We start from the raw sequence: 21,767 nt of genomic DNA, 5'->3' as shown, positions 1-21,767 counted from the left end.
ATAACAATCATTATATATATATATATCTTTTTTTTTTTTTTTTTTTTTTTTTTTTTTGGCCACTCCTTATGTTCCTGCAATCTCTCTGATGGATTTGCTTTGTTTTTGAAGCCTAACAATTGTCTGTTTCACCTGTATGGAGAGCTCCTTTGACCGCATGATGTGGGTTCAGAGCAACATCTTCCAAATGCAAATGGCACACTTAGAATCAACTCCAGACCTTTTACCTGCTTAATGGATGTAGAAATAACGAAAAAAAAATAGCCCACTCCTATCCATGAAGCAGCTTTTGAGTCTATTGTCCATTTACTTATGGTCCCTGGAAAAAGGGGGAAGGGTACATATTAAAGAGCTGTAAAGAACCGGCTTTACTGACAAGATGCGCGTTAAATATCGCATGCGATTTATCGTGCAGCCCTACTACTTTTGGACTGTTGAAAAAAAAAAACACCCGCCAACTGCCATTCTTAAGCTTGAAAGTGCAAGGATAATTTTTAATATAACTCCGATTGGATTCGTCTGAAAGCAGAACGTCATATACACCTAGGCTTTGAGGGTGAGTAAAACATGAGCTAATGTTCGTTTCTGGGTGAACTAACCCTTTAACCTTTCCTCCTATTTTGATGAGAATACCCTGAAATTAAAGCTCAGTGTACGCACTTTAAGCCCATATTTATGATATAACTGTAACTTATATGTGTTTTGGTCAGCAGCTAAAATATTAAAATTGTGCCCGACTGCCCGTGTCCAAATATATGTGGACCTAACTGTATATCCTTACTGGTGAAGTCTTTTCAGGTGTGTGTGTGTGTGTGTGTGTGTGTGTTTTGTGGACATTGACTGTATGGTTGTTTGGACATAGAGCAACAATCAACCCTATGTAATCCTGCTCATCCTTCCCAAATATGGAGCGATATAAAGCAAAGCACACACTACTAGGGCTGTCCAAAAAAAAATCTAATTTCGAATATTCGTCGAATTTAAAATAAAAATCCACATTCGAATGCAAAAACGTTGCATTCGAATTTTAGGTGTGCGTTAAGGAGGCAGCCTTATCAGTGGCTGTGTGACATGCACTGCAACTCGTGTTTTTAAATGAAAAATGTACTCTGTGTGATTTGGCTTTCGGCGCTTTGTATTAAACTATGACACGCAGTAGTTTTCAGTCGCAAATGCGACTGAAATGGTCGCACTGTCGAGCCCTGTTTAGTTTTTCAGCCATTTTGACAGCCCTACAAACTACAAGGATCAAATTACAAGTTTGAAGATTTTCACCAGCTTTGTATTGCTACATGTCAGTAGTATGTGTAAATTAAATGTGTACTTGTACTTCGTGTTTTTGTATCCCTGCCCATGGACAATCAGATCGACAGAAAGGCCTTGGATAGCAATGATCCTGGTGCATTATGGGTGTTGAAGTTTCCCTACCTTTTTCTGGAAAGGGAACACCACAGCCCTTTTTCTGTTTGTAGTCATGTAGCACCTGTTTAAAAAACACTGCATAAACAGCCTAGTATTATTAAAATTCCTTCTTGTCAGAGGTGAGTTAGCCAATTTGTCATGTTTTGCGCTACAACTGTTTTACTCTACTCTTCTGGTGTGTGAACTTGTGAGGCATGCTACCACAGTTTTAAATACAGATTTGGTTAATGTCTGGCTGACAAGTCTTCAAGTGCTGTAGAACTGATGCACTACTGTGCGCAAGATGGCAGTCTTCGGTCTTGTAGCATGCACTTGCCAAGGTGTTCGACATTTTAATAGTCATTACACCATAGTTCAAACAACAGATCATCATAATGTGATTTAATAGGAATTTTGTTTAGGTGCTAAAGAGAGTAACCCGATAAATATTAGATCCAGTGGGATTGCTTGTGGTCCTAATGGAGGCCCGATTTCAAGGGAAGATCTGATTTCTCACAGCAGTGGCATTCTATCTTACATAAAAGTACAGATCTATGTAAAATACATGTCTGAAGTGCATTTGTTTAGCAGGCAGTAAAACACTGAGACAATTAAGAAATTGTGTAAAACATTCATGTTACAGCTTTTTGAAAGCTCTTTTTTTGCATTCTAATATTTAACTAAATTTTTGTTATACAAAGATTAACTTCTGATGTTTTTTACACCGTTTGATTTGTTGCTGGTTTAAACTAAATATCATTTGACTTCTACTACAGTACTGAGTGTATAATTTGTCTCCTGCAAACCAGTTTTTGCACAGTGTCTTGTGTGCTTGTAGGCACTAAAAAGCATCTTTGTCTTTTATAGACTTGCAGTTCTTGGAAAGCTGAATTCATTTGTGAAGGAGTGGATTGCAGAAATCAGTGAATCAAAGGTAAATAATACTGCAGGTCTCTTGACCTGTTTACCAAGTTACATGATGAGATGCTTTTCTGAATTATCCCTTTTCCCTCACAGAATCTTCCACTGACAGCAGTAGCGAATGTTGGTGGCAAAATCTTTACTTTTGGGTCATATAGGTTGGGAGTGCACACAAAAGGTACGTTTAATGAGCTTGATTGTACTGTAGAGCAGCAGAATAACTTTAAAGATCTGCAATCATAAATTAAAGGGGTCATATGATGTTGCTAAAAAGAACATTGTTTTGTGTATTTGGTGTAATGAAATGTGTTTATGCGGTTTAAGGTAAAAAAAACACATTATTTTCCACATACTGTACACTATTGTTTCTCCTCTATGCCCCACCTTTCTGAAACGTGTCAATTTTTACAAAGCTCATCGGTCTGAAAAGCGAGGTGTGCTCTGATTGGCCAGCTATCCGGTGCGTTGTGATTGGCCGAATACCTCAAGCGTGTGACGGAAATGTTACGCCCCTTACCATACTGTGATGCCCTGTCTGGCCGAAGCGACCAGACAAAAACATTAAAACCCATTATAAACAAGGCATTTTTTGCATCCAGTGGGGACATAATTACGGATTATAATGACTTATACTGTCTTTTTACGTGTTGCATCGCGCCACGTAAACATAAAACCATGTCTGCATTTGTGATCGGAGAAATGACAAACAACAAGCGCTACTCTACACTGCTCAAAACTCGCGTTTGAATCGTCAGTGGCAAATCCTTTAAATATGAAAACGTACTTACAGTCTGTGAGTCAGAACAGCCGGCATTGTAGTCTACTCTACCAGGATCAGGAAACAGTCTTCCATAATTCCATTTGGGTTGAACTGTTCTGGAACAGTGTTGTAAATACAACTTAACCACTGATTTCTAGTCGTGTCCTCTTTTGGAAGACCAAACAAAGTAGTTTCACTTTCACCTCTCCTGTTAGCCACGGCTTCTGGTTGGCCCGGACAGTGATGGTCTTTGTGACTGTTACATCATCAATACACTTGGTGATGTAGGCAGTGACAGTCTCTGAGTACTCCTGGAGGTCTGTGGTGTTATTGTATTACAGTTTACACTGCTTAAACATATTCTAGTCAGTGGTGTTAAAACAGTCTTGAGCCTCTGACGACCCTTCCGGCCACACTTGTATCTGTTTGTGAACTGGTTTGGTGACTTTAACGAGTGGTCTGTATGCAGGCATTAGCTTCTTTAGGTGCTGATATAGATGCTTTGTGTGTTGCCCCACGTCACGTCGAAAGAACTGACTTTTTTTCATCCTTCTTTGAAAAACTAAAACAGCATGATGAGATTAAGGATCTACGAGTGAGTACTTTTTCTGTTCCTTATTTATTAGTGTTGTCAAAAGTACCGACCGTGATACCATTCGGTACTGAAATTTTTAAAACGTCCATTTGCCTCTAACATTTGAGCGCTGTTGAGCAGATTCTTAAACAGCGCTGATTGGTCATTTTGTTCACGTGCTCAACAGATATGACTGTGATTGTAATTGACTACAATGATCAATCACAGTTATATCTGTTGAGCACGTGAACACAATGACCGATCAGCGCTGTTTAAGAATCTGCTCAACAGCGCTCAAATGTTAGCGGGAAAAGTTTTTAAAGTTTCAGTACCGAATGGTATCGCGGTCAGTACTTTTGACAACACTATTTATACCGCTGCCACTGCTTTGTTTAAAGAGTGACTTATCCTGTGTATAATTCCCTTTCAGGCTGTTGAAGATGCATTTGTACCAGTCATCAAATTCAAGTTTGATGGAATTGAGGTAAAACACTTAAAGTGTTTATGATATGTAGCCTGGTTGATATTTTGTTTTAAGGTTCTTTTTTTTTTCCCTCCTCCTCCTCCACCCAGATCGATCTGCTGTTTGCCAGGCTTGCTCTACAATCAATTCCTGATAACCTGGACCTGAGAGGAGACTCTCTCCTCAGAAACTTGGACATCAGATGTATTCGCAGTCTAAACGGTAATACCCTCTAAGATTTTATTTAAGTGTCACATAACACAGTCTAATTTGTAGATTCTTCCATAAATGTACTTATTTTGTTTTGCAGGTTGCCGTGTTACAGATGAGATCCTATATCTGGTGCCTAATAAAGAGAACTTCAGATTAACATTGAGAGCGATTAAACTGTGGGCCAAACGTAAATCTGATTTAAAACTTGCCTTCAGACACTTTTTGTCTGGTTTGAAATCAAGACTTCTGGTGTCTTTTGTTCTGAATCTTGGCTTGACATGCTAAAAGCAAGTTAATACTGCGTTTCCATGATATGTTGTGTGTTTTTTTGTTTTTTTTTAAGGACGTGGGATCTATTCCAACATGCTAGGCTTTCTTGGTGGAGTTTCCTGGGCTATGCTCGTGGCCAGAACCTGTCAGCTCTATCCAAATGCTGTTGCCGCCACACTTGTGCACAAGTTCTTTCTGGTCTTCTCTAAATGGTGAGGTCATAGCACATTCTGTTCATATGGTGGAACTGAAACTTCACGTATTGTTTTGCTGATAATGTCTAGTCCCTTTCCTGCAGCCATGGAATGTCCATTGCTGTTTCCCCCTCTTAACTGCATTTCTGGTCTAATTTTACTTAATCAGGGAATGGCCAAACCCTGTGCTTTTAAAACAACCTGAAGACAGCAATTTAAATCTGCCAGTCTGGGATCCGCGGGTTGGTATTCTTATGCTCATTGTTGTGAAATACAATTTTCTAGTTTTTCTGGACTTTTTGCTATACAGTTTGTCATTTTATTTATAGGTGAATCCATCAGACAGGTATCATCTGATGCCAATCATCACTCCTGCATATCCACAACAGAACTCTACCTACAATGTGTCCACTTCCACACGCACCATCATGAGTGAAGAGTTCAGGAATGGTGTGTAATAGATTGTCTCTAATTGGCCATTTCTCTTGACCATTTGCTAATTTTTCCAAATTTTCTGTTTTAAGGGCTCACTGTTACAGATGAAATTCTTCAGGGTAAAGCCGATTGGTCCAAGTTGTTTGAACCTCCTAACTTTTTCCAGAAGTACAAGTAAGTGGATGTCCACAGTGTCGTATCAAAGATCAATTACAGTAAAGATTTAATGTTTTTTTGTTTTGTTGCAGGCATTACATTGTCCTCACTGCCAGTGCATCCACTGAGGATAACCATCTGGAGTGGTAAGAGCACACAAATGTGTGTGTGTGTGTGTGTGTGTGTGTGTGTTGTGCAAAAATTTAATTTGAAGTATTACAGGGCTTCAGACTGTGAGCAAATGGTCGCATTTTGCTTTACTCTGGAACCAAAGCTGATTTCGCGACACTTACTGCACAGATGCAACAGTGCTGCAAGATCCAGTGAGAAGCATTTGAATTTGCCGCACAGTGAATAAGGTTGCTGCGAGATGTAGTGAGAATCATTCCAATTCTGCATTCCAATCTCTCTTATAAACAGATCAAATGGCACTGATGTAGAAAATCAGAAGCAGTAACGCTAACTATAACCATGGTGTTGTGGCAGAAATAGTAGAATGTTATAACGTTATTCATTTCAGGGTTTGTATAACCTTTTGAGAAAGAAATTCAAGCAATTTTCAATGACTTTCAAGCATTTCACACAACTGTTTCCAGCACTTTAAAACTCAAAAATTATCCAATTTGAATGTTATTTTCAGTGGGATGACCAATATACTGTGGTGAACAAACGCTTATGTAAAATTAAAGGGGTCCTATTATGCTTTTTCACTTTTTCAACTTTAGTTAGTCTTTAATTTTGCTGTTTGAGCATAAAAAAAGATCTGCAGAGTTACAAAGTTCAAATTCCACTTCAAAAGTAGATATTTTTTTTTGTGTGTGTGTATGAAGTAAGAAAAGTCACCGTGCTTTGAAAAACTTTTCTTCATTTTGTGACTAAATCACACATAATCACTGAAGTTGTTGGTCAGTTCCATATAAGACTATGGAGTATAATATATACCTTTTCTACATAAAAATAAGATTTTGTACATGTTACTGTTGTTAATAAAATAAATTTTGTAAGCTTCCCAACTCGAGCTTAGTGCTTTACTGTCAAATGTAAACAAGCAATGAACATGTAATATTATTAGTAACTGCACTTATTAATGCAAAACAATAGTAATTTTATCATATCATATATATATATATATATATTTGTCATATCCCTCTGAAATTAAAAGAATACTGCACATTGTAATTTTTACGAGTTGAGTCTATTATCAAAGCATTTGTCAGTAATAGTTAAAATGGGGAAAATATGTGAATGATTTCATTGCAGGCTGATTTAAGGTGTACCCATAATATTCGGCTTTTGCTCCTAAAAATTTTCAGTCAGGGGCTACAGTGCTCCTAGAAATAATTAGTCTGGAGCCCTGTATTACTAGTAATGTTATTTGTGTCAGAGACTTAAAAAAAGTTTGGCTTGCTCATACAGTTAAATCGGTTTGTGCTAAAAATTGTTTCTTTTCCTCTACTTAAACAGCATAATGACAGTAATAATCATAAAGTCTACTCAGAAATTATCAATATGGGTTTACCGAACAAATTGTTGCCGTCTTTAAATTAAATTTTATGTAATTTTTAATAATCGTTTCCTCAGGCTAAAAATCTACCTAAGTTAATGCTGTAAACTATAGTGAGTCCCAGCCCAAACTAATAAATTCAATTGCTATTTAATTTTTAAACACTCAAATTTAAAAAAAAAAAGAAATTGTATGAAAACATGTAAATTGAACATAAGGTCAATTTACTAACAGATAAAATATAAATAATAAATATATATCAACTAATTGAAGAAATGCTCAGTTTTTCCTGAGGTAAATGTAGTGCTATGTGACATTTTTCTTCCCTACAAGCTATTGTATTGACGTCTTTCTGTGGTTGATTGAGCTGATGTGAGTAATTACATGACACGAGATGTCCGCGCAGCCGTCATGCCACATCAAAGTGTATCAAAACGGCATTTTTTGTTTGTATTTCCTGAAAAAAACAAAAATTGCCGGAATTTGAGATTTTGTTTCCTGTCAAAAATAATGATATTTAAAACTGCAAGTTTCAAATTAGATTCCGCACATGCAGTGGTTAAAACAACACTGTATTTGCTCTGTACACATGCATACCGAAATTTTTTGAGTATGTGTACCATTACACCCCTAATATTCAACAGTTTGCAAATTCACTATCTACACTCTCTAATCAGTTCTCTGATTTAAAAATTGGGTTCTGGGAATGGAATCACAGAATCTTCATATAATGATGTTCTGGCCTCAACAGGATTGGACTGGTAGAATCAAAGATAAGAGTGTTGGTTGGAAATTTGGAGCGCAATGAGTACATCACCCTTGCCCATGTCAACCCACAGTCTTTTCCCGGGTCAAAAGAGAATCACAATGAGTAAGTAACAGATGAGTGTGTGGCAAGACCAGATGTTTTATCTAGCTATGATTGTTTATACACTGAACAAAATTATAAACACAACACTTTTGTTTTTGCACACATTTTTCATGAGCTGAACTCAAAGATCGAAGACTTTTTCTATGTACACAAAAGGCCTATTTCTCTCGAATATTGTTCACAAATCTGTCTAAATCTGTGTCATGAAAAATGGGGGCAAAAACAAGTGTTGCGTTTATAATTTTGTTCAGTGTATGACCATAATGGTATGTCATGATGTAGTGATTGTTTCATGTATTTATAGCAAAGGAAATAAGATTTACACTATTTTATAATATGGCATGCCTCTGGTACAATGCCAAACTTTTTGAACTCAAGGAAATTCTGTAAACAATGCAAAGCAGTCTTGCATGGATTCATAACTGTCATGCACAGTATTGCGAAATCTCTACCAGCTGACACATTTCTACCGTTGTACTGGATTTCTGCTATAACAAACACAAGGTTAATGTTTTGTGTGTGTGTGTGTGTGTGTGAGGGGAACAGGGTCACATCACAGGAGAGTGGACTGCCTGTCAGAAATCATCGTACGTCAGCTGTCTTAACCACGGATTGTGTACTGCATAATCACCGTGTCTGTCACGTGACTCTGTTGCCCTTTGAAAGCTTGAAGCTCGCGATTATGGTAAGGGGCGTTACATTTCCGATGCGTGCTTGTGGTGTTCGGCCAATCACAATGCACTGAGTTAGCTGGCCAATCAGAGCAGACTGCGCTTGTCAGAGTTTGAGAGAGGCGGGGCATAGAGGACCTACAATAATGTACAGTATTTTAAAAATGTGTTTTTTGAACATTAAAGCATGTCAACATATTCTGTTACACCAAATACACAAAATAATGATCTTTAAAATAGCATCATATGACCCCTTTAAAATTTTGGTTTTAGAAGTATGCTCAGGGTTTCAGCTTCTGCTTCTTTAAATTACCTTTAATCAACATTTTATAATACCCATGTTTATTTTGGGGCCATGGAACAGTACAAAAGTGAAAAAGTGCTAGTGAGTTTTCCAACAGCAGGCGCTGATATTAAATGGCCAGTATATACAGACTGCTCAACTGACTTTTAGAACTTGCAAATTTATAACAGATTTTTATGCTTTTTTTTTTTTTTTCCCACAGAAATGAATTTGTTTCCATGTGGTTCATTGGAATCAGCTTCAAAAAACTGGACAACTCTGACTGTGTGAATATTGACTTGACCTACGACATCCAGTCCTTCACGGATACTGGTAAGCTTCTCAGTTTTCCTCTATGCTCATGTCTTGTGGATGTAATTGTTACAAATTGGGGTCTTTTAGGGTGTATTCACACCTGTCTTGTTTGGTTCGATTGAATCAAACTCAAGTTAATTTCCCCCCTTGGTGCAAGTCGCAATTACAGCACCATATGACATTGTCTCATATAATGCTCATAAGTTTATTAATATTGCGTTAGTATCTGATAACACCAAATCAGTAAAAGAATAAAAACTGCACTAAGAAAGATCTCCATGATTAGCCTGTTTTTGCACTTGCTGCTTTTCCCTGCTTGAGAATTTATGTCCAATGAATGGATGAACTTGGCACACGTGTGGTTTTGTTTACAATTTCTGGTTCACTTGCAAAAAGGGCAGTATGAAAGTGAACCGCACCAAACAAAAAAAATCAACATTATATTTGGTCCAGGCCAAAGCAAGTGAACTAGCCGACTTTCCTGGTGTGAATACACCCTTAATGTCTAAAAGCTGTGTTTCATTGTAGTTTATAGGCAGGCCAGCAATATCAACATGCTAAAGGATGGCATGACTATTGAGGCCACACATGTGAAGAAAAAACAGTTGCATCATTACCTGCCTCCTGAACTTGTGCAGAGGAAGAAGAAGGTAAAAAAAAAAAAAGTCTCGTAGTGTTTATAGTAAAATTCAATACTCTTAGTCTGTAAAGAAGCTAAATTATATCGCAACTGTATCCTATCTCTCTTTTGGGCAGAGTTTGGGAGATATAAATCGGAGCTCAAATGGTGGGGGGTCAAAGCGCTGCTCTCTGGATAGCAGTCAGCTGGACAGCTCCAGGGACACCGACATCGGCACTCCATTCAGCTCTCCTACACCAGTCAGCAAACCATGCCAGCCAGCCTCCACACCTGAAGATAGGTAGTGTCACTGATCAGGATGAAATATTTTTGATTTAGCTAGTTCAGACCAAATGATTCGAAATGATTTCTGAAAGATCACAAGATTTTAAGCCAACTGCCTCATACCTCTCCAATATACTGAAATGCCATTTTCAGTTTATGGTATCACTGTTGACTGCCAGAAAGCTTTTAGAAGTCTAGGGGTTGGAACCGAAAACAAGACTTGGATATTACTCTACACTTGCTTCAGTGCGGAAATTATAAATGTCACAAACTGCATGTAAGAGTGTCATGGTTTTTTGTGGTTAAGCTCATTTTATGGCCTCATTCTCAAACTCAAGAAATGTTTAAATGGGCGTTAGCTGTAATGTCAAAATGCTGTTACATAAAATTACTTACAATTACTTAAATGTCTTAATTTGTTTCTGTATTAACTAACTTTTTCAGTAGTATCAGCCCACCCAAGCATCCAGTCCTTGTATTCATGGACAGCCCACCAGCATCAGAAGTTTCTCCTCCAAAACCAGAACAGGGAATGTCCATTCCAGTCATCGGATCCAGTAAGTTCCGTCATATCTTCTGTTATGGACTTGTTCCTGTTTTTCTATTGGGGAAACACCCGGGGGGGGGGTAAGAATTGAGCTACATTTATTCTGATTCCACTCATCTAGTACTTCGTTTTTTCAGAGCCCATCGCCACTCCAGTTGCCAAGCCCCCAACACCTCCCGCTGGCAACACCATTCCTACAGTGGTGGGCCGCAGTGTGATACCCCGCATTACCTCTTCCTCCCCTGGCCTAACTGAACTGCCCAACAGTGTCAATGGAGCACCAAAGAGACCTCACTCTCCATCTCTGGAAGATCCACCTAAGAGGCACAAAGATACAGAGGTGCTAAGCTCTTGTACAATACACAGGCCAAGAAATCCATTACAATTGATCACCCTTTCTGTAGATCACTCATATAATCTAGTCTAAAAACTTCAAGCATGCCTTAATATGTGAATGAGTTGTCTTTTTCTTCAGGTGTTTTCAGATGACTCTGCGTTTAAAGAGCCGTACCCTCCAAATAGTAATGGCTTGGACGGTGAAGAGGGTCCAACAGTGGTGAGGGGTTTTTTTTTCTCATGTTTACTGCATTACTCACAGGTATTGACCACAACTGGTTCATTTCACTAATACTGAAACTGTTTTCTTGCATCAACACAAGACCTCACGCAATGTTTTTGCAAAAAACTTTTCTTTCTTTTTTTGGACACAGGAGGGTCTTTCAGCAACCAAACCTATGCCAATACCAACAATTGATACATCGAGATCACAGGTCATTGACATGTAGTAATCATCATAATTTGAAGTCCATATTGAAATTGAAATGATTTTTGACTGTCTTTTGTATTTTCAGAGACTACCCAGTAAAGAGCTTCCAGATGCATCTTCCCCAATTCCCACAAGCAACCTCCGTGTGATTAAAAATTCAATCAGGCTCACTCTTAACCGATAACAATGAGCTATCTACAGGTAACATGAATTGTTACTGTTGCTGCCACTTTTTGATTCACCCTTTAATTTGTTTTTCCCCTCTTCTTGAACATCTGTCTGCACAGGTTGTCCCTTAAAGAGTGGACCTACACTTGTGTAACAGCAGTGCTGCTTTTAAACTGCTACTGATATTTGGCTGGTCTTCCTGCTTGTTACAGAGTTAGTGTAAAGTATTGATTTTTTTTTTCCCCCAGTTTTTTTTATTTTTATGCCTTACCGTGTCAGAATGCTTGCTTAAACATCTATTTGAGCTTTTGAAACACATTGTACAGTAGATGTAGTTTGTATATAACTTTAAAAATCATTGTTAGTCTTTCTATGCCACCTTAATGTAGTTTTTATTAACCAAAAAAAGTTGAAAAAAAATTGTCCTGTTTGTCACTGTAAATGAGGTTCTTCATTGTTTGTCCGAAGGTTTTCCTTGCAGTCTTTTTGTATTCGCTGTATCTGTTCTGGTTCAGTTTCTGGGAGGACCTTTTGTGTGGGGTGCGTATGTGTGTGAGTGTGTAGATGGACCAGCATTAGTAACTAAAAACCAAGACTCCATTACCTATCACAGTAAACGCTGCTTCCACTCCATAGTTTTGTTAACCGCTCAGAACAAAAGAACAGTATTAGATCTGAGGTTTGGGTTTGTTGGGCCAACATTTAAAGGCAGGTTTGGTTTTACAAAGAGTTTGTGATTATTTGAGTCAGTGTTGGTTTTTGCGTGTGCATGTGCATGATTGTATTTCCCTGCGTCTAAGGCATCACCCCTGCGCCTCCCATGGAGGTCTGGATGGCAGTGTCTCCTGAACTTAAAGAACAGAGACTAAATTAGATTTCTGCCCTCTTTCCATGATTTCCCCTTTTTTTTCCCTCTCCATCTGTCCACAAGCTACTGTCCTACCCTGTTGGGATGTAAAGAGAACATAAACTTACTATTCATTTGGGGGTTTCTTAACATTTTATTTATTTGTACCGTTATAATTTTTTATATCACAGGTATTGCAGTTGAACAAATTATTCATCTAGACATTAATTTCGTCACTCAGTTTGAATCTTCCTTACCTTACCTTTAGGACAATTAAAAAAAAAATCTACTTGTCATTCTTTTTGTAGGGCAAAAAGTTGTATTTCAAAGGGTATTTTTGTATGTAATGTAAACTGCCTTCTTTACATTAAGAACATAAACTTCACAAAACCCCAAAGTGGCTCCTGTGGTTTTTGACTTTCTCAAAACAGTTGTCTTTGAACTACAACGAGGAGAAAAAACGGTACCTTCATATACCTATTCTTTACCTAGTATAGGCTATCGGATGGCAAGTGTCATCGCTTAAGATGATGTCACATACTATGGGCGATCCCTGTGACGTACATCTTAGTAATGAGGTTGTAAACACAACCTCGCGTTAACCACTGTCTTCATGTAGGAGCCTCAAAACTAACATGCGAATAACCCTATGTTATTAATAACCCTACATATTTTTGTAATTTACAATTTAACGAAGTCAGAACGTAATTTCTCTCTAAAAAGTGTTATTCTCTCACTGTTGTTGGACATAAACGTCCTTGTTTGTGGGAGATTCCCACTGCATATACAGGGGATTACCCTAACATGAGTTTAACAGTGGCGTATCGTGAACTTAAATAGCCTAAAAGCGGCGTCCATTTTTTTTTTTAAATAATTTGAGCTACTGGTCATTCAGTCTTAATAATAATGCCCACAGTTAAGCTAAACTGTGTCAGAACGAGTTCATGTACTTTTTTTCTTTCAAATGTTGATCCTTGGTTCTTAAAGGAATAAGTTCGCCACACAATATCATGTTCTCATCCTAATGCTGTTCCATAGGCTCACTTTCTAACGTAGACCCACGAAAAGAGATGTTAGGCAGAATGTGAGTGGCTAACAGCGGTCACCTTTCAATATCTCTGCATCTTTCCATACGTTGAAAATTAATGGTGACTGAAGCTGTCATTCTGACTAATGTCTCCTTTCGAGTTCCGCTCAAGAGCGAAAGATACGCTGGATTGGAACAATATAAAGACGTGTAAACGGTGATAGTATTTTCATTTTTGGTTGAACCTTGCCTTTAGGTGTGTTTTATAAGAGGAAATTTCTATAGTCAATTAAATAAGCAGGTGACCATGAAGAGTGTAAAAATTCTCAGCAAGTGTCAGACTGACTGAAGTGAAACTTATTGTATGAAATTTAGTTTTTCGTGAGATTTCAAAATCTCAAAACGTCGTCTTATTGGTTGAAATGGAAAGTAAAGTAAACGTATTAATTTATTTCAAGGACCTTGACATTTCTCATTTTATTTCTGCTTAATTTGAATTTGACGTCGCAGTATGCACATCCCTCATTTGATTGGCTGCGCTTACGCTGAAAGTTATGGCAAGCCCAATTATTATTGGGCGCGTTCGTCTTGAAGCAGCGCTGCGCAGAATGATCAGTGTATGACCTCAAGTACCGCAAGAGCGATAAGAGAGCAGACGGATCCTTATGGTGTGTTCACACCAGACGCGAAGCGAATATGCGCATCGTGTCACTCGCTCTAGATTACTCGCGGGATGTTTTTCGTGTCACTCGCGCGAATAAAAACGAGAAATAAATGATTGGCTTGCGTGAGAACCCGTCATGCGAATTTTCCGCTCGAGTTGAAATTTTTGAACTTGCACGGAAGACGCGATTGAGGCGAATATCGTGCGTTTGCGGCAAATGCGTTGCGCATTTCGTGTCATTCGCGTCGCCCGGCGCGAATTCGCCTCTATTCGCGTCTTTGCATTGACTTTGTATGTAATCTAGTCGCGCGAATAATTACATTCGTGTCAGGTGTGAACACACCATTATGCTTTCAAATCGCTCTGGCGGTACTTTGATGTCATACACTAATCATTCTGCGCAGCGCTGCTTCAAGTCGAACCAGCCTATAAATTCAATAGAGGGTATGCTCGTGACCTCACAGTCAGCAGGAGTGACTGCGGCTCCGCCCACTGAGTGGCAGCATTGGTTTTCAGCTTGAATGCTGCGACAGAACACACAAAACGCATCTAAAATGAGAAAGAGCTTTGCGATTGACTGTACAAATAGATTTGACAAGAAATCTGAGGCATATTTTTACAGACTGCCGAAAACAACAGAAAAGAGAAGCAAATGAATCGCTGCAATTCACAGAAACAAATGGACTCCAGGCAGTGGAACACGGCTTTGAGGTTATTTCATGTTAATGTTGAATTTTGCGGTAAAATCATACCCTATATATTGTATTGTTATATATCGTATTGACAACTCATGAATTAAATATTTACCATCTTATATTCTGCATAACTGGATGTTTTTAAATAAACACTGACAAAAACAATATACGTTTTTGGGATGGAAGATATGACGATATATATAACATTTGATAAGTGATCAGGCACATATAAATGTCAGAAAACACGATTCCTGGCTGCATATCGATATCCACGGGCCACTGGATATTTGGTAATTAAATTCAATTCAAGTTTATTTGTATAGCGTTTTTTACGATACAAATCGTTGCAAAGCAGCTTTACTGAAAATTAAAGTTTCTACATTATATTTAGTAATAGTTTATCAGTGGTGACTTTCTCAAGTTGATGTCCATATGGCAGAAATGTACGGTAAAAATCAAGCAGTTAATGTCATGTAATCAAACAGACAATTAACACTATTAACAGCCATGATTATATGTTGTGTTTAAACTTATGGCAAAATTTGGTAGTTTTGTATGCATCATCTGAGGTCTTCTGAGGGGTTGGCATCATCACTTCTCAGGTGTTCGTCTTTGTAAGGGCTGGATCCAGACTAAAGCTTGTGTAATTCGTAGTTATCCCGTGGCAGAAACAGAGAAGGAAATAGAGAAAAATTAGTGTAGCTGCTGTTCCAACTAAGCAAAAAATGATGTGCTCAACCCAAGCAAGTTGTAAGGAACATTATATAGAGTCCAGCAACCTTTGGTTTAAACTGATTATCATTTGTTTTACTTGCAGGTTACCTATTAAATCCATTTACGCTGCAGCTCTTTTGCCACTCAGTCCGGCTGAGGGGGCGTGTTCCGGCAGGAAAGTGAAATCAATGCATACCCTCTAAAGTATCTATTTTTGTGTCTAATACTTATTTTGTATTTGATATTTAATCCAGTAGTGACTGCTATCTATTCAGTTACACACTATGTAAGGAAGAATTGACTACGATCCACTAACATTAAACAGTATTAGGGAGAGAGAGAATTATATTAGACATTAAATAATAGATAACACTTCAAATTTAAGTTATGGTAAAGACTATATGCAATATGAATAACATATTACCAGTATCCCAGTCATTTAATTCTGCCAGTAGATACCTAAACCTGAATTATGATGTTACTTGCTTTGTGGTTGCATTTACCACCTTGGATGTGAATTATTCTCTAATAATTCAACAACTCAACGTCAATTATTCTGCTTATACTACAATTATCATACCTCAAGGCGTTTTTCAGGTTATTTCAATACATTTTTCAGGTTTTGTCTCTGAAATGCTCTTGCGTGTGGGACTAATTTCTTACACATCTCATCTCACGCCTCTGCTGCTAAATCCAAAATGTAATTTTAGAGCTTCCATACTTATTTCTAACTTCATTTTGTGTGTGTGTGTGCATGACATTTGCCATGGGTTTATTTTCTATGTTGTCGTCACAAAAAAATTATATCTGAACCTTGATTTTCTTTTTTTCTTGGGAGTAATATCATATGTATAGTTCAGGTGTAGGTATCTACTGGCAGAATTAAATGACTGGAATGCTGGTAACATGTTGGTTAATCAGATTTGCATATAGTCTTTGGCATAAATTAAATCTGAAGTGTCTAATATGTAATGTTTTGTTGCACTAATATATTTTTATGTTATTGGCAAACTCCTTACTTTGATATATTAAAGAGGTATGCAAGAAACATTTTGACAATGGCATATGTATTACAATACTGAAAGTGGTAATTAACACAAAGTACAACAACAAAAGTAAAAACTTTTGTAAAATTAGAATCTGTCCCACTTGGTTACTACTGCTAACATTTATTTCACTAGTTGCAATTGCTTTTTTACTTTTTATAAGTAATGATCATAATAGCTACTTTATAGTTCAATTAAAAATCTTAGAAGTTACTAGCTAGTAACAATTGGAATACACAACTAGTGTCTAATAAATAGAAACTAGTGCCTATTCAATAAGTACTAAGAATACCGGACAAGACCTATTTGAAAAGTTACCAATAAGTTTCTAGTCGTGTCCTCTTTTGGAAGGCCAAACAAAGTAGTTTTGCTTTCACAACGAAACACAGCGTCACACACGGCGGCCTAGAGTGAGCGGAGGCCTAGAGTGAGCAGAGGCCAGGGGCTAGAGTTATATGAAATCGCATCATATGACCCCTTTAAGAATGTGTACTTGCACACAGGGCCGTTTCTAGGCATAGGCGAGCTAGGCGGTCGCCTAGGGCGCCACCAGCTGAAGGGGCGCCAATGAGCGCACGTACTGGCACTTTTAGCAGGGTTGTGATAAAGAGTGGCACGGTCACCCTGAAATATGACTGCTGCCCCCACTGGATCGGAGGGGGGGGGGGAATAGGGATTTCGCATAGGGCGTCAAATTGGCTAGAAACGGCCCTGCTTGCACATAATATACAGTTATTAGTACAACTGCGATTAGTATCAGCAGCAAGTGGAATACATAAAATTAAAAAAGGCAAAAATTTGATATTTTTGACTAACAATTGAATAGTTACTTGCCACTATTGGAATAGTGAGCAACAGTAAAGGAAAAAGTACTCGCATCTAATAAAATAGTTATTAGAGAAACTGAAAAAGTCACTAGCTAGTACATTAGACGTTAAACCGGCTTGCCATAGAGGGGCGTGACCTGGTATGTGGGCGAGCAATTGTATATAGTGGGGAATTCCCAGTCAGTACTCTTCTGTGTTTAAGTGTTACTGTATATCTGTTTAGCAGTTCAGAGCTCGGACGTAAAACCTAAGACAAGGGTGTTCGCATAACATGGATGGTGAGTTTCAGTATTTATTAAATGAATCAAGTAACTGTCTTTTCTTTTCCCTTTCTTGCTTTTTCCTGTCGAATTCAATTATGCGTACAGTTCAAGTCTATGTAATAGATAGTCGATTCAAGACAGCACTGTTGTTTTAATGAGTTGTTTAGATAGCCAATTAAAGATACTTAATGTACCAACTCATAATTTTTATTATAGGCCTATAGAATCTGTCTCAATAATAACGACTTTCTATGCTATATTTTGGTGTGTTTGTAAATCTTGACAATGTAATTTGTAATCTTACAGTTTAACGTTCCGCTTTTTCAAGTCTGATTCTATTTAAGAAAAAACATACAGGCTTGTAGTTTTATATATTACAGGGAATAAAACGCAGAGTTGTCTTTGTGGAAGTGTACAATTACAGAAAGCACTTGCGAAACAAAAGCAATATGATCCACATTACCTGAAAACAACGTTCTTAAGACCTCTAAACTCTAGATAAATCTTGTGTAAACTAAACAAATCAAATGAGTTGTCAGTACATGAATACACGAGGGACAAAGTAATACCAGGAAATAAAAATGAGGAACTTTTAAAAGCTGTTTCAACTCTGTTATTCTAATCTGCACGCTTGTTAATTCTCGTACAATATAATATGCATTATAACACGTATTTAGCTGATTGCCTGTATTCATCTATGTTCTTCTATCCATGCTTTTCTGTACAGTGCATACCCTCTCAATGCACAGGGACCCCAATCTAAGTAAGTACATTAAATTCATCTGTGCCAAGTGTAAAACGAATTCTGTCGTTGCTAATAACATGTTTTGATTCGAGCTTAGGGTGGATCATAAACTTTGCCTAATTACTCATCAAGTTTGTTTAAACGTCACCCAGTTTTCACCCAAATTTCCTTACATTACTTCCACTTTTGTTTGATAAAGATATGACTTCCTGTAAGTGACAAATCTCTTGAGCAGGCAGTAGTGAGTGACATCTGCACACTTCACTAAATTATACATTGGCTCTATTTCATGCATTATAACCATTTTCCCCAGCTTACTTTATGACATTTCACAGAGTAAGAATGCATAGGCAAATAGATCTCATCTGTTCGTGACAATGTCAGAAGCAAGTGTGTTAAAAACAGCCAAATATATTGCATGCCAAATGCAGCTGTTTGTGCAGGTGTTTGAAGAAGTTATGATATGCTTAGTATAATGGCACCTGGATGAGCTGGTAAAGTTCTGTGCCCACAGGTGCAGAGAGCGGGAAATTATTTACTGGCAGGCTGCGTTGTTTGTGGTCAGGTTATGGTCAGGTTCTGTGAAAGACGCAAGATGTTGTTTCTGCAGGTGTTTCAAGGCCATTGTCTTGTTCTTATGCATCTGCTGGCATTTTAATAAATAAGACTCATTTCAGTTTTTGACATGCTCTAATCATTTTGAATATTTAAATGAATGATATTCAAATCTCTGAATCTGACTGATGTCATTTTGCTGGTCTGTGCAGTGGGAGAGCCCTGTGTTCAGATCTTCGAGCAGCCAAAACAGAGAGGCATGCGCTTCAGGTACAAATGCGAGGGTCGTTCAGCGGGCAGCATACCTGGAGAAAGAAGCTCAGACAATAACAGAACCTACCCAAGCATTCAGGTATCTGCTTTTAAAGTCTTACAGCACTGAAGAAAGAATTCACTGTATAATTAAACTTTAAAGAAAATGTGATTACTAAGTGATTCTATAAACAGCATCTCTCCTTATATGTCTCCCTATTAGATTCTAAATGTTACCGTGAAAGGAAAAGTACGTGTTACCCTGGTGACCAAAAGTGACCCATATAAACCGCATCCCCATGACTTGGTGGGTAAGGACTGCAAGGATGGTTATTACGAGACAGAGTTTGGACCTGAACGAAGAGTCATCGCGTAAGTTGGTGCTTTTAATATTAAAATGTCAAAATAATTTGAATGTCACTTAAATACAGAAGGTTAAAAACCTTTTGATTGCAGATATAGTATCTGCATAATTTGCTCTAATCTCGTTTGGTCCTGTTACCATTTTCCTCCTAATGAAATGAAACATCTCTGTGCCCCACATCAAAGCCATTCCAATGTGCTTTTCCGTATACTTCAGCCCACACACTACCACAGTTCTCTTCCGATGGGCTGTCCATTCTTCTTCTTTTATTTTTTTTAATGAAGCATGTTGTTTCAGAGTAGGGAGCCATGTAGGGGATTCCCCCGATATGCAAAATGAGAGCCTTAGAGCTCCAGTCTGCCCTCAATTTTAAACAGTATGTCAGTATGGTTAGTTCTAACCTCACTCTTCCTGTTAGTTTTAGTCTTTGGGATCAGTGTTCAAGATGGATAATACATAGAACTAAACACATCTGACCGCTCAAAACCAGACGACACAGTTTAACAGATTGTTTCTTTGTTTTTTTCCAGGTTTCAGAACCTGGGTATCCAGTGTGTGCGGAGAAGAGAAGTGAGAGATGCCATAATGCAGAGGATTGCGCGAAGAATCAACCCCTTCAATGGTGAGAACAAATGGCACTTTTTTCTCTTGGCCTAAATAGAATCTGAATACACAGAAAAGTACTCAAATTTAATCAGAATTGGGGTAAAATTATTTAAAAAATGTCTACACTTGCCCCAAATAATTTGTTTTGTTATATTTATTTTTATTCACTTAGTAGATGCTTTTATGCATAGTGTCTTACAAATGAGTTCACAGATTTATCAAATTTATCCTCAAATTTTGCACGGAAAACATCTGCAAATTCCATCTCTTATCATTATTACTGACCCAGTTTCTTTCACTTTCAGAAATTCTGTATTTAAATGATGCCTGATGTTAAAATCACGAAAGCTTACACATTTCTCTCTTTCCTGCCTTCAATACTGTATGACACAAACTGTCATCTGACAATGCAGTTAGGGTAGAAAAAATCACTTCTCTTGATTTAGTGAAGGTTTTGCTCAACTGGCTGCGGTATTTAGTGGCATATGATCAGGGGGGAATTTATTTAGAGAGGGAGGAATGTCAGGAGGAACTGTAAACTATACTTTTTTGTGTAACTGATAACTTTGGCTTATTCTGCCTCGAGTATGCAAACAGCCAAATACTTCAGGAATTCCATGCAAATTATTGTGTGGGAGAAAAGCAGGGACAGCAGGGTCAACGTTTTTAAAGCAGGTAATTTTTTTCTGAAAAAAGTCAAAAAGTCTGACTAGTTGACCTACAGAGTAGCTTTTGGAAATGCTTGCGCTTTAATATGAGGCTTTGATATTGAGGATATTCTTTAAGGTTTTATATATGAAGTGATTCAACAAGCATGCCACATTATGTTAGCAGATGATGTAGAATCATCATGTAGTGTCATAACACTGTCTAGCCAAATTATATTTGAGAAATCATGAAAATGTTGCAACAGGACTTTACACAACATGGTTAGTGAACATAGGGAATGCTAGATTGTGAACTTGCTTCCTCATGCTTGTTCTGCTGTTCTCTGTGGTGACGGGCTGTTTGAGGGACTGCTCTCGCTTCTGCTGTGATAACCAAATTAAGATCTCTCTCTTTGGCTGTGTAACACTGACAGTCCCCTGAAATGAGGTAGATTAGTCATGGTGCCAGTCGTAGTGAGATTATTTTTTATATTACTTTTGAAGTTTGGTCATGTGTTGAAGGGATGACCTGCCAGAGATGACCTCATTTGCACTGACATTATCAGTGCAATGATTGAACTGATGACGCATGCATATCCAGTGTATGCTCATTCATTTCATTTATTGACTAGGTAATCGAATGTTTGTTTGTTTTTTGCGAGAAGGTATTCGTTTTGTGGTTAGGGCTGTCACAAACATGAAAGGATAGCTGAGAATTAAATGTCATACCAGTAATTGTGATTAATGATGTAATTGTTTCAGGTTCTGCTTAATACTTCTACAATGAAAAAAGTTATTTTGAAACCCTTTTCACTCCAACATTGCTGGTAAATTTTGCAAACAGAAACCGCAAGTAACACACTAAATTAAACATGACATTTAGTAGAAAGTAGAATGGCTGAAATAGTATTTTCTATACTACAACTTACTCTCTCTTATACTCAACTTTGAAAAATCCATTTTTAACAGTATACAAATTAAGAAGGAATTTATTCACTTTGGACCTGAAGTCATTCTCTAAAATATAGTATTACCTTTCATGCTTTTTGATGTGAATAATAATATTTTAAATATTTAAAAATAAAATAAAAAATACTAT

The 21,767-nt window shown here is 37.6% G+C and overlaps 2 protein-coding genes and 1 long non-coding RNA gene across 5 annotated transcripts in view; 2 read left to right on the top strand and 1 right to left on the bottom strand.

Annotated features, from left to right (window-relative positions):
- Positions 1-11,816, top strand: part of LOC107726947 (poly(A) polymerase gamma-like) — a 15,626-nt gene extending 3,810 nt beyond the window's left edge. The window contains exons 3-23 of one of the 3 annotated variants that reach the window (XM_016536646.1): positions 2,269-2,335; positions 2,419-2,500; positions 3,568-3,677; positions 4,087-4,140; positions 4,230-4,341; positions 4,430-4,519; positions 4,676-4,814; positions 4,966-5,038; positions 5,126-5,246; positions 5,321-5,405; positions 5,480-5,533; positions 7,643-7,762; positions 8,940-9,049; positions 9,560-9,681; positions 9,788-9,951; positions 10,380-10,492; positions 10,620-10,822; positions 10,958-11,038; positions 11,193-11,252; positions 11,334-11,449; positions 11,536-11,816. In XM_016536646.1, the coding sequence (XP_016392132.1) occupies positions 2,269-2,335; positions 2,419-2,500; positions 3,568-3,677; positions 4,087-4,140; positions 4,230-4,341; positions 4,430-4,519; positions 4,676-4,814; positions 4,966-5,038; positions 5,126-5,246; positions 5,321-5,405; positions 5,480-5,533; positions 7,643-7,762; positions 8,940-9,049; positions 9,560-9,681; positions 9,788-9,951; positions 10,380-10,492; positions 10,620-10,822; positions 10,958-11,038; positions 11,193-11,252; positions 11,334-11,432 (2,059 nt within the window). In that variant the 3' untranslated portion in view covers positions 11,433-11,449; positions 11,536-11,816. Of the gene's footprint in view, positions 1-2,268; positions 2,336-2,418; positions 2,501-3,567; positions 3,678-4,086; positions 4,141-4,229; positions 4,342-4,429; positions 4,520-4,675; positions 4,815-4,965; positions 5,039-5,125; positions 5,247-5,320; positions 5,406-5,479; positions 5,534-7,642; positions 7,763-8,939; positions 9,050-9,559; positions 9,682-9,787; positions 9,952-10,379; positions 10,493-10,619; positions 10,823-10,957; positions 11,039-11,192; positions 11,253-11,333 lie in introns of all 3 variants that reach the window. The other 2 variants (XM_016536647.1, XM_016536645.1) reach the window with 2 other exon arrangements.
- Positions 11,817-12,328: 512 nt separating this feature from the next.
- Positions 12,329-21,767, bottom strand: part of LOC107726949 (uncharacterized) — a 17,606-nt gene continuing 8,167 nt past the window's right edge. Inside the window, exons 2-4 of the long non-coding RNA XR_001638310.1 lie at positions 21,474-21,481; positions 16,521-16,522; positions 12,329-12,643 (exon numbers count right to left, since the gene is read on the bottom strand). This is a non-coding gene — a long non-coding RNA (uncharacterized LOC107726949). The remainder of the gene's footprint in view (positions 12,644-16,520; positions 16,523-21,473; positions 21,482-21,767) is intronic.
- Positions 17,407-21,767, top strand: part of LOC107726948 (proto-oncogene c-Rel-like) — a 10,822-nt gene continuing 6,461 nt past the window's right edge. The window contains exons 1-5 of the mRNA XM_016536648.1: positions 17,407-17,514; positions 18,227-18,262; positions 19,012-19,151; positions 19,275-19,423; positions 19,946-20,037. Coding sequence (XP_016392134.1) covers positions 17,508-17,514; positions 18,227-18,262; positions 19,012-19,151; positions 19,275-19,423; positions 19,946-20,037 — 424 coding nt within the window. The 5' untranslated portion in view covers positions 17,407-17,507. The remainder of the gene's footprint in view (positions 17,515-18,226; positions 18,263-19,011; positions 19,152-19,274; positions 19,424-19,945; positions 20,038-21,767) is intronic.

This window comes from Sinocyclocheilus rhinocerous, unplaced genomic scaffold (assembly GCF_001515625.1).
Source record: "Sinocyclocheilus rhinocerous isolate Xijiao unplaced genomic scaffold, SAMN03320098_v1.1 scaffold1868, whole genome shotgun sequence".
NCBI lineage: Eukaryota > Metazoa > Chordata > Actinopteri > Cypriniformes > Cyprinidae > Sinocyclocheilus > Sinocyclocheilus rhinocerous.
This window is presented reverse-complemented; position numbering and strand designations above follow the sequence as displayed.